Source organism: Montipora capricornis, chromosome 2 (genome assembly GCF_036669925.1).
Source record: "Montipora capricornis isolate CH-2021 chromosome 2, ASM3666992v2, whole genome shotgun sequence".
Classification (NCBI taxonomy): Eukaryota; Metazoa; Cnidaria; class Anthozoa; order Scleractinia; family Acroporidae; genus Montipora; species Montipora capricornis.
Genome location: NC_090884.1, coordinates 6,024,244 through 6,039,243, shown reverse-complemented (window position 1 = coordinate 6,039,243; position 15,000 = coordinate 6,024,244). Strand labels below are relative to the sequence as shown.

Genomic DNA, 15,000 nt, shown 5'->3' with positions numbered 1-15,000 from the left:
GCAATGGGTGGACCGAAAAGATAGGCACGGGTGCCAAATCGGAGGGGTGCCGTGCTCAAAATGTTTGTCGTGTAAACCGGGGTTTAGGCTGAGACACTGATATTAAATCACATCCACCTAAACAGTAATAAGGGCCAAACTATTTGGAGAACGTCCCTTACGATATCGTTAAAAATCGTTTAGTAATCCGTGCTGTTTGTGAAATCTAATATCAAAAGTTCAAGAAAACGATTTGCGTGAAAAAGGCGAGATCGTGCAACATATCAGGTGTTTTGACACTTTTTTTGTACGCATAGAAGAATGAGAGAAATCAGGCCGAGGCGGAAACTGTTATCAAGTTCGTCTTTCTTTAACGTTTTGGGACGACCTGTCAAAAGGATTATTTCCTACACTTTGCAGTTAACCCGATTTCCAAATGCCTTAATATGATCCTGCTGTAGCTCTTTGCCGGCAACAAACTTTTAGTACAATACGACACAAGTGAACAAAGTTTTTCACACATTCTCATTGGTTATGTACAATACAATAGTCTTTATTTACCAAGGGTGATACATTCACCTTTAACAGTTTTCTAACATGAAAGAAATCCAAATCTATTTATGAAGTGCGGGTTATAGACGAAAGAGGGAAATGATCCTCACACCTCTCTGGACAATTTGAGCAATTGTCTCGAACCCATGACCTCCGTGATGCCGGTGCAATGCTCTACCAACTGATTTATAAAGTCACACGGTTGGGAGCAGATCATGTGTTCCCGTGAAAGAATTTGATGAATGAAATACATATATCTTTTTTTAACATGTGACCCTTGAACAGCACCACAGCAGATGTAATCAGATATGAGTCGATTTTGAAGAGGGAGGATCGAAAACCGGAATGCCCGGCGAACAACACTCTTGCCAGGTTGAGATCGACTGTAACTCATCCCACATACAATCACTGAGGTGGATGCCATGGTTCATGACCATTGCGCCAGCGTGACTTCCCAGGAGTTATCAGGAGATGATTAGAACTTCGAGCACCCGAAGACTTAATCGCAATCTTTAGGAAAAGCAGGTTTTCTTTTTTAATTGAGTTTCTATGATGTAAACTTAAACAAGTAATCGCTTAAAAGTCGACAAAAAGGTGGATAGTTACCGATCCGCAAATAACATTCATTTCTCTTTTGGTTAACTATACTGATAACCACATACTATCATACAGTCTCCCCTCCCCTCGGGGCACAAGAACAATGTTATGTCACACAAGTGATCATGAAGGGGAGGGCGCCTGTTGTAAGATCCCGAGGTTTCATCTGTTTTTTTTGTTGTTGTTGTTGTTTTTTTCGAAAACCTCTTTTGAATGGAAATTTTTCATTTAAAGAAACTGAAAATTCTTGTGCCACCCCTCGCGGACTTATTTTGAGTAGAAGATCACCTTAACCCGAAAGTAACGATCTTTTGGTGATCCCGGGCTCCTAAGAGCTGGATTGTTCAAAGGCAATTTCAGGTAATTCACGGAAAAATGCAGTCATTTTGGCAAGATTTTACAATGACGTGAGTCATAAATGAAATATTATATCCATACAACCAGAAACCCGTAAGGGTTTAAACATGTAACGCGCGTTCACAGCTTCCGAATATTCAGTGCGAACTGATTCGTTGAATGTTTTAGTGCTAAGTACCATATTTGGAAACCTCTCGCTCTTGTTGTTTCAAATATGGTACTTAGCAAATTGAATATTCACAAGCTTGTTTCCCAGCACACAAGGGGCCGTTACATGTTTCAACCCTTATGGGTTTCTGATACAACTTTATGCGCCCGCCCACTCTGGCGCCCGCCAGAAGGCCATACGTTCCTCCTGCACACAGGAGACGGTATATACTTACCAGAAGGTAGATACTTACCATGACAGGATTCCATTTTGACTGCTCGCAATCCCTTCTGAGTCAGTCGCTTTGGTCACGCAAGCGAGCTATAGCTCGGTTGGCTTGCGTGACCAAAGCAGGCGGTTCGACTCCATATTGCGTGACAGTAAAAAATCTGAAAGTAGTCTCGTGATCCATTTCATAAGTACTTTTCTCTCCTACTGCACTTCAAACATGGTCGTCGCTCATTCGGAAATTCTGCTGTCTAAGTGTGCTCTGTTTCGCGAGCAAGGAGAATTCATTGATGTTCGTTTAAAAGTTGGCGACGACGAGTTTCCAGCTCATCGCATTGTACTCGCTGCAAATAGCGACTATTTCCACGCTATGTTTGCTCACGGAATGAAGGAACGTAACCAGGAAGCGATTGAGCTCAAAGATGAGAACATTTCTGCAGCTGCTTTGAAGATTGTGATGGATGCCATCTACAGTGGAGAGATCAATATTAACGATGAAAACGTGTTTGAAGTTTTACCTGCTGCTGATCATCTACAAGTTACAAGTGTTACCCAACACTGCTGTGATTACCTTCAGACGAAAGTTCTTCATCAGAAGTTTGATTTGCAAACTCACTGCCGCATCTACAGGATAGCCGATCGGCACGGTCTGAACGACTTGAAAGAGGCTACGCAACGTGAAATGGCCTCTATTTACAAGGAAATTTGTGAAAGTGAAGAATTCTTGTCCCATGTCGATGCAGATCAGCTGTTGAGTCTTCTCATAAGAGACAACCTCAGCGCTCCTTCAGAAAACTTCGTTTTCAAATCGGTGATGCACTGGATCAAGTACAAGAAGGAAGAAAGAATGGGTGTGGCGGCTGAAGTTATTGGAGCTGTTCGTTTGGGGCTGGTAGACATCAAGGATGTAATCAAAGAACTTAACACAGAGGAGATGCAAGGAATACCAGAGATACACGGCCTTCTTCATCAATCACTATTGTACAGCCATGTGCCGTCAAGCTCAACTTTTGGTGATGAGAAGGCGAAACTACGTTCCTCGGGCACGGTAAGTATCGTGTTTCCCTTTTTTTTTTTCCCTCAAAAATTTGCAACGATATGCAACAAAACGGATAATTTACGGAGAGCTTTCTGTGTTCCCTAATGTGTAAAAATGCTTGTCGTTGCCCAAGTAAGGTGATAGTCGCCAAGGACGCTTTCCATTTAACAGACCTGACCGGCCAAACCGGGCATTTGGAAGGAATAAATCTAACACGCCTTCAAGTTAACACACTTCGAGGATGTTCCTTCAAACTGTTGCATTTTCTTTGCAAAATGACGGGTCTGGCAGGCCAGTCCTGAGAAGAGGAAAGCGCCCGTAATGTGTACATTGGTCTACATTTGCCTGCATGTCTTACTAAGAAAACCTATTTATCACACACATCAGACAGGGAAAACCTCTGGCATCAAAATGCCAACAAAGAATTCTGGACATTATTAAGTTTATGAAAATAATTATTATAAGTGTTACGGGAATAAAATCTCCTTACCCCGTTGCCGTGTTGTATTCTTTGTTGTTTCCCAGCTTCTCAGGCCGATCTAACGCGATTTCGGCGAGTTATCGTTTTGTGGGTTTCCACCACAATATAAGAATAATTGACTTTTCCAGCAAAGCCGTTGCCTTCCCAAACAAACCTTTATAAATTCAAACCGTTGTAACACAACACCTCCATATGCTCCAGGGCGGGAGTCACTTTCCGCGTAGTAAAATTCGTCGTTATGTAATATAGTATTTGCCATATGTCACGTTACACTGAACTTTCGCATAGACCACTTTCATAAATAGCGACCAACTTTGCATTCTTTTGTATTTATGTTAATTAGACCTACTGGCCTCGTTTTGAAAGAAATATTCTTTTGAAATTTGCTCGTCGTAGCGAGGTTAGTAGGGCTTATTAGCATTAAAACAAAAGAATAGTTTATTTGGCCGCCATTATGAAAGAGGTCTATAAAAGTGAAACGAACGAAAACAAAAGGTAACTCCTAACATTTTGAGCTTGGGTTGCCTGTGATTCAAACTGCTTGCTGTATAAATTCACGCACGATGGCGTTCGTCTTTAAGGAAGATCCCGAAGGTACGAACCGTTCGTGTACAATATTTTAATTAATCATTCTTATATGAATGTCGGTCTCATTTTCTCTGCCAAAGATATAAGGTGATTAAGATAAAAGGACTCTTACCGCCATCTTGCCCAACATCTTGCCGGACTTGTGATTCTCGACCCAGTCCACCTCGGTGGAACATACCACGGTCCACTCCCCCGCTGTTCTTGGATGACGTGCAAAAGAGGTCAAAGTCCCCGAAACCTGAGCCCTTTCGCTCGTCAAACAACGGAAAATTCCCCGCAAATGCCCCGCTATGTCCCGGCCAGGAAGGGGGGGAGGGGGGGGTGCGGGGGTTAACATTGACTGGTGCATAAACCCGAAGCTGAAATAACGATATAATTTTGTGTGTTGAAAATCTTTAAATATTTCTTTCTTTCTTAAAACGTAGTTGAAACAAAATCGGGTACTTTTGTTTCCATCACAGTGTTTCTGTGAGAAGTGCATTTTTAAAGCCACGTGTCGTCTGACGTGACATCTTGACCTCGCTGAGTGCAACGACAAGCGATGGAGCACGTTCACAATGTAACGCGATGCAGACCTTGACACCGAACACTTGTAATTGATACCCCAATACATTCTAAAATGGAAATGTCATTTAAGAATAATACAAGAATATTTTCAGCCTAAAATCGGCCGGGAAAACAAGATTCTTATAAAAAAAAAATGTACATGAATTAGTAGAAACAGAATGTTCCACAGAATTACTATCTGTTAGATAGTTTTTGAGCTTACAACTTTTTCCGGCATATAGTAAAAGCTAGACTGGACCCCTCTGGACTCTGGACCGTCAAACAAACAAAAATTAAAAAGCAACGAGCAAATTCACTTTCAACTTAAGTTAAATAGTTAAGTAAGTTTAATAGATAAGCGACACCATCGTCTGCAAGCCGAAAAACAGAAGGGATATAAGAGCGACATAAGCGAGAAATTAGTTTGCTGTATTGAATGCGTGCATTCCAAACAACCAACACTTATGCGTTTTCTTGTCATCCCTTCTGTTTTCCGGCTTACTGATGATGGTATCGCATATATATTAAACTTATTAAACTATTTAACTTAAGTTGAAAGTGGATTTGCTGGTTGGCTCCTAATTTTTAAAAAATTGAATTTTCTGGTTGACAGTCCAGAGTCCAGAGTCCAGCTGGGTCCAGTGTCCCTTTATAATATGCTTTTATAGTTTTTTTTCTGCTCTAAAAGGTTGAAGGTCAAGTTTACTGAATGTTTACATAATTACACTACAGTTAAAGAAACCTCTGAACGAAAGTTGTTTCTGATTACTTGATCAAACTGCTGGTCAGCGTGTTAGGTAACGTCAGTTTTGCATGCATAAAGACTATTGGCTGTTATGACCTTTACACGTACAAAAACTATTTTTGTAGGTATGATGTAACGGAAACAAATCTAGAATTAGCTACACACTTGTAGCCGAAAACTGAGACAGTGACACCAATGCATAATAATGTACCTTACTTGCAAGTGTTGAAAATGTTATATACGTAAGACCACATAATGACAACAGCTCAATGCTTAATTAGCAATCTCTAAGAGGTGATCAGTGCCAAATTCTTATTCCTTTGTAGTGATATTGTTTGGATATTGTTCACATTGTGTTTAATTGTCACTCTTACAGGCCCTTGTTGCTGTTCTTCCTCAAACACAAATGCAATGCTTTAATGTGGAATGTAAATCGTGGAAACCGTTGGAATCCCATGCACCAGCAACTAAAGTAACTAGCTGCTATTGTGCAGAGGTTGTTGGTAGTCAGCTATTTATTGCCGGTGGTTCTACGGTTTTTCATTGTTATGACATTGAAAGAAATGTTTGGAAAGAGAAGGAAACGGATTCACGTGCAGTAACCACTTGCCGTTACCTATGCACAATAGGTGACCAAATTTATCCCATCACCCTTGAGTATACACCACAAAGATATTGTCTCTCTGAGGATCAGTGGCAACAATATGCTGGAAGTACAGTATTTGATTCGTACTATCACAAGTACTCTGGAGCAACAGTACATCGCTCAAAAGTGTTCGTCCTTTATGGTACGAGATCGTTTTCAAGCGAGGGTATTTGGGTTATGAGTAGTGCAAGTCTGTATTCCTTTGATCCTGTCAACAATGGTGTGCAATGGGAAGCAAAATCATCAACTTGCAAACCTCATTTTGAGTCCAGCCTCTTTGTAGTCAATGATAAAATGTATGTTGCTGGTGGTTATGTTTCTTTTGATTATAATCATAGTAGGCCACAAGGAGGCCCAGCTCCTGTTGAGGTTTATGATGAAGAAAAGAACACATGGTCAATTGTTGAACAGAAGCATATTCCGTCAAACAATCTTAATGCAGTGGAAATAGATGGGAGGGTTTATTTTATCATTAACAAATTTCCATTTGACAGTGGCATAAGGATCCCACCTGGGCAGGTGTCTCCAGTTTGTCTAGATGGCTGGAAAAATTTGGCAAGCATTCCCAACAATGCAGTACTCTGTTATCTACCTATGAAGAAGGAAATTTGAAAAATAAGCAACTGTGTGCTGTAATCAAATCCCTTCCCATATGATCTTCCTGGCTAACACAAATCAACTTTGAACAACAAAGGAAAAATTATTTTTCATGTTTGCTGTTGCTTAAATTCTATAGGCAGGTGGCATATAATCCAACATTCGTAGAGTAAGACAAATTGTAAATTTACAGGAAATTTAGGGCAATTTTTTGGCACATTTTTACGGAGCCGAGCTGCTGATTTTTTATTAGAAATCTTTTTTCTAACATATAACAACATAACATACACTTTATTTCAACTCGAATTATCAGAGTAGCTCTATTGAGCTATTACCTGCGGGAAAGAAAAGTAACAAATCAATTAAAATATTACAATACGTAGTTAGAACGTTAAGGCACTAGAAGTTCATCGTTGTTATGATCATGACTAAAACACCACACGAGTACATACGGGTAACATACGAGTAACATACGAGTAACATACGGAACATACGGACATACGACTAACATACGAGTAACATACGGATACATACGACTAACATACGGATACATACGAGTAACATACGGATACATACGAGTAAAAAATACGAAAATATAAGAGTAAAATTCATACCAGTACATTTTTATGCGAAGTAACGACAACTTAAGTAAAATATTACGCATTACTTCCCCGACTAAGGAAAGTTTGCGTTACAAGAGCAAAGATATTTGATATTAAACTGGTGGCCTGGGGTCATGCCTGGTAATCTGATGTGCGCAAAAAATAGCCTGTCGCTTTACCATGCACTGAACAGATTGAAGAGCGTAATACTGATTTACAGATGACACATTTGAGAAAGGAACCGTGATGTAGATGTAACTAACAGTGGTAAGTGAAGTGTTTTTGCTACCTCAGATGATACCAAAAATCTGCTTTAGTTTTGTAACATGAACAACGTTTCTATATAGTTAGCTAAAGAATTTAAGTGCGGACTCTAGGTGAAGATCGGCTTACTACGGTGCTTTTAAAGGGACATTTACTTCTTCTCCCCTTTTTCGTGAGAGACAAGTGTCTCTGCTCTCTTTTTGTAGTCTTGATTTTGTCCGCCGCTCACTTTTTGCTACCGCTCACTCACTTTTTTTTAGCCGCTCTTTTTTTTTTCCGCCGCTCACTTTTTTTTCCGCCCCTCACTTTTTTTTTCCGTTACTATTTTTTTTTTCCGCCGCTCACTTTTTTTTCCACCGCTCACTTTTTTTCCCACCGCCCACTTTTTTTTCCACCGCTCACTTTTTTTCCGCCGCTCTCTTTTTTTTCGCTCACTTTTTTTCCGCCGCTCTCTTTTTTTTCCACCGCTCACTTTTTTTTCCGCCGCTCTCATTTTTTTCCACCGCTCACTTTTTTTTCCGCCGCTCACTTTTTTTCCCCCGCTCACTTTTTTTCCTGCTCCTCATTTTTCAGTGTATGTCTTGTTTTCCTCTGTTCCTAAGTATCTTGGTGGTGAGTTGAAAGCGAACTGGTGTAGCTAAGCACATGCGACATGGCGTCTGGGTAAAAGTTATTAAGTTCATTTTGATGCTTTTATGAAGCTATGGGTTTCATCCTCTTGCTTTCATTAGCTCTTAACTGGTCTTGCACTTCAGCAATGCTTCCAAATTACTCTCCAGCAGTACGAGGTGACCTACAAACACGCGACGAAATCATACGAGGCTATTTCGATCTAGGACTAACTGCTCCAGAAATAGCCTCATTTTTAGCTTGTATTCACGGTATCCGGATAAGTTTGAGGCAATTGAAACGAATATTGAGGAGGCTGTGGTGCACAAGACGTCAGAACCTGAGTGATCTAGAGGAGGTTGTCGAGGCAGTGGAGGCAGAGCTGAGAGGGAGCGGAAGTTTACTTGGGTATAGAGCAATGCATCAAAGGCTGGTTAATCATCACCGACTGGCTACTACTAGAGAAGTCGTTCGCCACACGTTACGAATATTTGATCCAGAAGGTGTGGAGCTGCGTTCACGACAGAGACTACGAAGAAGAGTGTACCGATGTAAAGGTCCAAATTACCTCTGGCATATAGACGGGTACGATAAACTCAAACCATTTGGATTCTGTGTTCACGGTGCTATAGACGGTTTCAGCCGAAGGATTTTATGGTTGGAAGTTGCTTCATCAAATAATGATCCGTGCATAGTCGCACAGTATTATTTAGATTGTGTCCGACAGATAGAGGGAACTGCTCGAGTTGTAAGGGGAGACAGAGGAACTGAAAATGGTAACGTAGCAGCCATCCAACGTTTCTTCCGTAGAACTGCTGGGGATGATTTTTCTGGTGAGAAAAGTTTCATGTTTGGAAAATCAACATCTAACCAGAGAATAGAGGCGTGGTGGGGCCATCTCAGAAAAGGGTGTGCACAGTGGTGGATACAGTTTTCCAAAGACCTGCGAGATTCTGGGTTGTATAGTGATAGTGATGTAATACAAAGGGAATGTCTTCACTTCTGCTTCATGGATGTCATTCAAATGGAACTACATAAAGTGGCCCAGGAATGGAATCTTCACAGGATCCGACCATCTGTCAATGCAGAATGCCCCTCTGGAAAGCCTGATGTTCTTTACTTTGTCCCAGAATCAGTAGCTACACAAGATTATTCAAGCCCCGTCGACATGGATGAAATTGAAATTGCTGAAGACATGTATGCAGAACGGCCGCAGGAAAAGGGCTGTTCCCCACACTTTAAACAACTGGCCGAAATGATCCTAGAAGACGAGGACTTGGAGCAACCAACAAATGCAGAGGAAGCTCTTCAACTGTACTTTGATCTCTTAGACCACATTGATGACATAGGCAACTGACCACAGAAGAAAGTTTAACATAGTCGGCTCAGTCAGTCAGCAACATCACAAAGTCAGACTTGGCATTGAATGTTTTTTTACAGTTAGCGTTCGATCTTGTTGTCCGCAGAAAAGGGTATTTTAAAAGGGTGCGATAAGTTTCTTAGTTGATATTTGCCGGTCATTCCGTGCTACTTACTTTCTTGATGGCCTCTCAGTTTGGTCATGCCATGAAATAAATTAGAACACGTACTTAGGCAGCAGGGAATTTGAGAAGAACGGGGTGAGTTCCGCTGACGTGTAAAAGATTGCTTCTATTCTGACAGAGGCTTTAAGTTAGTGTGGGTAAACACAAAAACAAACGTGGAACTAAAATTGACCGAATTCATAATGAATCCTGACACTCCTAGCGTTGCATTGTGAAAACTACTTAAGAATCCGACCTGTGGTGGAATTTCCTAAGTGAAATGCATTATTATATTTTGCTTATGTTACCACATAGCTAAGGGAGAATTTCTTCCCCTTTTTAGCCGAATATGAAAGGAGCCCAGCCCCACCCCTGCGATTCGTCTGATTCGTGCCAGGGCACAAGCCTGGTTGTCAATCTTGCACCATAGCCGGTAGCTGAAAATGTCTTTCATTTGCTCAAAGTGTGAAAATTGTACCCTTTCTACCTTTGGGCCTTCCACACAGCTTTTAGGAAGCCACCATCTGTAAGACGTGTCCCTTTCTAGCCCCCTGAGTAGCTTGGAGGAGGGCAATGCTCGGCAAGTGTACACAACACAATGGTCAGGGAAATGGAAAAAATGTGTTTTCACTCACCTCCGAGCACAAGATCATCAAGAGTCACACGCGTCATGAAAGTTTGTCTAATGACATCCCACATCAAAACACTCGCTTTTATTGGTACCTACTAAAATCTTCAGGGAATCTTACATTACACTACGCAGCCTTACATTACACTTTTCATACAACGATCGAGAATTTTTCTGCCTGCTGCAATACTTCGCGCGGCATTAAGCTGGCCGCCTCGCAAGCCTCGCGTCTTCGCTCGGCTTGCTCGTTGGCAATAATAAGTACATATTTTCCTAACCTTGAATTTGTATCCTTTAAGGCGCTGTTACACTGTGTAATCTTTCCGGCGTGCAGCATGTCTCGCAACGCCATTTCGACAAACGTTCTCACCTTACGAAGCAAGTTGTTTTACGGGGGTTACACTAAGCAACGTTTCCATGATCACATGAGGATAAGGGAACATTTGAATACACTGTTGCCGCAAACCGTAGCGATACAAGTTGCAGGGGACAGATATTACACTACGCAATGCTTTAAAAATTCGTTGCAACCGTTGCGGAAAGTAGAACTCAATTGTACTTTACGCAACGGTTTCTGCAACTGGTATAGCGACGTTTTTGGCATTTCAAGACAAGTTGCGCGAAAAATTGCACAGTGTAACAGCGCCTTTAAGCACAATCACCAGATCGCTCCAATTTCTTGCGTGGCACTGTGCTCATGATACTTCTCGATTAAGCAGCTTTTGAGCTGGCTTGCTTCATATGATATCCAAAGCCCAGCCCGGCACCCTTAATCAGCGCCTGGTTGTTTGCACAATTTCCACTTACTCTTACGCTAAGCATGAACCAATTCTCAGAATTATCCCACCCTCATCTTCCACAAATCTTCCAGGGGCCCTTCCCAAACATCCTTCCCCAATATCGATGCAAGAAATAGACGATAAACACAATTTATTAGTTTTGTTTTCTTTCTCCTTTATGTTATTATAAAATGTATTTGAATGGAGGCAAACAAACACAATTCACAAGGCAAAACGATTGCACTGCGTATTGGTCGTCAGATAAACTGCAATCAAACACAAACTCCTAGTCCCTTAGGAACACCATTTTTCGTTGAAAGTTTACTCTCAGACCAAATGGATCACGTTCACAGTTGTCACATATTGACTACACACTTTATTCAGTGATAAGAAACGTGCGTATTAGTATAAAACAACCACAACGCTTACGACTCACTCCATTTCGAATGAGTCATAGTGGAGGTATAACGCAAGTCTTCAAAACCTTGACATTAGGTTTGCTTGAGGCAATTAAATGGGGTAATAACATCGCCTACATTGGCTGAAACGAGATCATGAACTCGTAGGTCTTCACCAACAATCTTGTTTCAGTTAAACGAGCTCAACATCAACTAACGAGTACTGTACCAACTGAATCTCAAACTCAGCGCCAGAAATCTCGAACCCAAATTGTCGTGATAATTATAACCGTATGTTTCTTTAATGGTCTAAGCCGCTTTCAGATCCGGCCGAGTACGGGCTCATTGTCACGACACACAAACATGACCGTATTTACCGTAAACAAGGAACTGCTGAAGGAAAATACTTACAGTTATATAGAGCGAAAGAGAGCATGATATCGCCTAATACTTAGTGGACGAGGCCGAAGGCCGAGTAGGCTAAAATGAGACGATATCACGCAAGCTTGAGCGCTATAACTGTTTCAAAATTCAACAAATTGATCACAAATGAAAGATTCCGAACCTGTAATATTTGTGAAGCTGCAATTTTCCCTTTCGTAACAAGTGATGCCGTTTGGACTGTTAACTTTGTCGTTTGTAAATGAGGAAAAAATTACTTAATCTAGGGCTAGATTAGCAGCGTATGTCACGTAGAATAAAAAGAAATAACAAAAAACTTTAAAACAAAAATTTTAAAAGTTGATCGAACGTTCAATGGATTAAGAGCAAATGCAAGTTACCCTCTACGCTACCGAACCCAAGGCTATAATGTTGCAATTTTAGAGTATTTAACTGGTGCTAACCCTAACAATTACTTGAAAGCTAACCGAATAAGAAGGCTTCGATACCAACAATGGCATCGGCCGTCAAAAATGGCATCGCTTGTTTACGGCAGGGAAATAAGCGGAGCCGGTCCGTCATTTTCAGGCGATGAACGTAAGAATTAACAAGTCTGTGTTCAAGGCAGGGGTGAGTTCACACTGACGTGAAATTCCATGAAAGTTCATTGCTAAGGAGAGAGTCCATTTGCACTCTGAAATCGTTAAAACTTGCATACCCACCATCTGGAAGGTCAATAGAAGCTGAACAGGTATGTGCAATAGGATGGGGTAGGCAGCCTAACTCGTTCACATGAAATATAACCTTGATACTCTCGACAACTGGCAGGGAACTCCCCGTGATGTAACGAAGAAACAGCTCAAGCTCCTTTCGGCTAAGGCACCTGATGTATTTCTTCAGGTAGGAAAGGATCTGTAGACGGCACTTGTGCACATGTGTAGAAGGCTCCTCAGACAGCATCGACAGAACTCGCTGTGGCGTCACGCGCATCACCTCATATACCTTAAAGACATCCTCCTTTGAGTACGTCCACAGATCTTTATAATCACCGTCGCGAAGGCCCTCCCTCATACTATCCATTGCCATGGCAGGCCTTGACAGCAACTCATTTTTGGCCACTTGGACCACAATAGCTTTTAGGTTGGTGGCCGAAGGCCTCTTTTTCACTTGGTAATCACTAAAAAAATTTATTAAGAAACCATAGGATTCATCAGAGAGCCCTCCCTGCTCTGACTGTGCCAGAGCTGCTTTTAACGCCAGGGATTCATTATCCGATACGTACTCCAGGAAAGCCTCTACGAGGTCTTCGTTGACAAGTGCTTGCAGCCCACAGAGCATAGCAACAACAAAGGCCTTATTGATCTGAACTGGAAATATACCTGTGAGAACATATTGATGTCTGATGATTTGACCAAGTGTTCTCATTGTCGACTCCTCAATGCCTGGGCCGACTCGCGGGACAAATGTAGAGCTCCCGTCGAAGTACTCGTGTAGGACCTGTCTCCAGAATATCGAATAAGCTTCTCTTTTGACACCGTCCAGATCCATTCCTTGTTCTCCGTAGAAGGAAACGGTTGCAAGGCGTTGTGTTATTTCTCCTGACGTTTCATATAGTTTGAGAAGATCAAGCATGACAGTTTCTCTGTGGACCCATATGTTTGTTACACCTCCAGCAGTAAGTTTCTCGAGGGCATTCATTCTCCTTTGTGTCAAGGCCTGAAAAAACACAGTAAAAGAATTTTGCTTGAACTAGCAATACAATATCTTGTTTCATTAAAGAATACCTAGGTTATTAAGGAGACTCTTGGGCAAAGTGGGTGACTGTACTTGCATGTCTAATATCGGTGTCACAGCACGCAATCTGGACAGGATTTTAATACGTAACATAGTCTCTCCTCTGCAGGCAACTACCTGTATAACTGTCAACTGCTGGCATGGAAATAGGAAAGCAGGCGTGGACTGCACCTTTCATTATGCCTTCTCAGATAAATCAAAAGTGAATTAATTGTTCATAATAATGTCATATTAGGAAATATCAAGAAGGCCTATTTTGCATTGTGTTAAGGGTATCATCGCGATTTCTGAAAACGATACTACACAATTCCCTGGTATGGCTTGGAACTCTACACATTACCCAACAGTGATCAAAACTTACAAAAAAAGTACATGTTTAACATTGCTGACACTACAGCAACAGAACTGATTGGACGTTTTGAACAAATCTAGATTGAGCCTAACTATGTGCAAAGATGTATTTTGTTACCTGTAGGTAAATTCCAAAATGGACTTAATTGCAACTATTAGACATCCATGTGACCTTGCAGTGGATCAAGATTAATTATATGATACCTCACATTCATATTTACTTCAGGAATTGGTGTCCCCTTTCAGTGTCTGCACTGGGGAGGTTGTTAATCATTTCCCTGAATCGTTGTCCTGGACAATCAGCGACATTGCCGCTTACGAAACCTGTCTGCAAAGTGTCCTTCACACTTGCGGAAGTGTCATTGCTAACAAATTAAACAAGTAACAGAGACTAGTTGTCTATAGAGAAACTCAAGGTATTTTTACATTTAAATGGGCTATGTCACGCAAAATTATGTCATTTTCATGACACCCAAAAAGCACAAAAAGTAGAATGATACATTGCAATAACCACTTAACTGTTGAACAACATAAAATAAATACAGCAAAAGAAAAGAGAAGCATGGATGGACACAAATGGACAAGACTGAAAAGGATTGCATTTGGGTAATCTTGAAAAAAGTCTGCCTGACGTTTTCTAAGTTTGTGGCAAATAACCTTGATGATGGTCGTTTTTGCTCACATTCACCTTGTTTGTGATGTAACGATAATTTTATCAGTATAGGAATTCCACATTGCCATTTTCAAATTTTAACTCGTGATTAACTCAAGATTTTGGCTAAAAACCCTAAAATAACGTGACATAGCGCCTTTAAGATGGCAAAGGGGTAGGAGAGCGTGTTTATGATAATGAGTATACTGTCATGTCCCTTTGAACAAACATTAGTATACACTAACTCCTGTAACTAGAAAAAAAAGTAAGCAAGGAAAGGGCAATGTGCGCAATGAGGTTAGTTTTCTTAGAATCTCAATAATGGCTATGAGGAATATTGGCATTTATGGTACATGGCTGAGGAAGTATACAATATGGAATATGGTTGTAAACAATTGACTCAATGACATGGGTTTTTATCCCTATTTACAGCCAAGACAACAGAATACCGGTAGCAAAGATTGCCAGACAAAGTAAAATCTGTAAGTGGCAATTTGGAGTTAAAGGGTTAGTCCA

General features: G+C 41.1%; 3 protein-coding genes across 3 annotated transcripts; 2 read left to right on the top strand and 1 right to left on the bottom strand.

Annotated features, from left to right (window-relative positions):
* The first annotated feature begins 2,051 nt into the window (after nt 1-2,051).
* On the top strand, nt 2,052-6,900 carry LOC138038627 (kelch-like protein 28). Its single transcript, XM_068884614.1, has 2 exons — nt 2,052-2,909; nt 5,637-6,900. Exons 1-2 carry the CDS (start codon nt 2,082-2,084, stop codon nt 6,516-6,518), a joined length of 1,710 nt encoding a protein of 569 aa, XP_068740715.1. The 5' UTR covers nt 2,052-2,081; the 3' UTR covers nt 6,519-6,900.
* A 1,152-nt stretch (nt 6,901-8,052) lies between these two features.
* LOC138032898 (uncharacterized) lies at nt 8,053-9,335 on the top strand. Its single transcript, XM_068880609.1, has one exon. The coding sequence runs from the start codon at nt 8,073-8,075 to the stop codon at nt 9,333-9,335; it is 1,263 nt and encodes a 420-aa protein (XP_068736710.1). The 5' UTR covers nt 8,053-8,072.
* Nucleotides 9,336-12,323: 2,988 nt separating this feature from the next.
* On the bottom strand, nt 12,324-13,385 carry LOC138032890 (uncharacterized). The gene has a single exon (XM_068880597.1). It carries the CDS (start codon nt 13,383-13,385, stop codon nt 12,324-12,326), a length of 1,062 nt encoding a protein of 353 aa, XP_068736698.1.
* Nucleotides 13,386-15,000: the final 1,615 nt, after the last annotated feature.

What these genes read in the sequence shown, in the direction of transcription:
- LOC138038627 (XM_068884614.1), top strand. Translation starts at nt 2,082, where the DNA reads ATGGTCGTCGCTCATTCGGAAATTCTGCTGTCTAAGTGTGCTCTGTTT. An exon ending in AACTACGTTCCTCGGGCACG is followed by an intron (nt 2,910 to 5,636) that starts GTAAGTATCGTG and finishes TCACTCTTACAG; the next exon opens with GCCCTTGTTGCTGTTCTTCC.
- LOC138032898 (XM_068880609.1), top strand. Translation starts at nt 8,073, where the DNA reads ATGGGTTTCATCCTCTTGCTTTCATTAGCTCTTAACTGGTCTTGCACT.
- LOC138032890 (XM_068880597.1), bottom strand. Translation starts at nt 13,385, where the DNA reads ATGAATGCCCTCGAGAAACTTACTGCTGGAGGTGTAACAAACATATGG.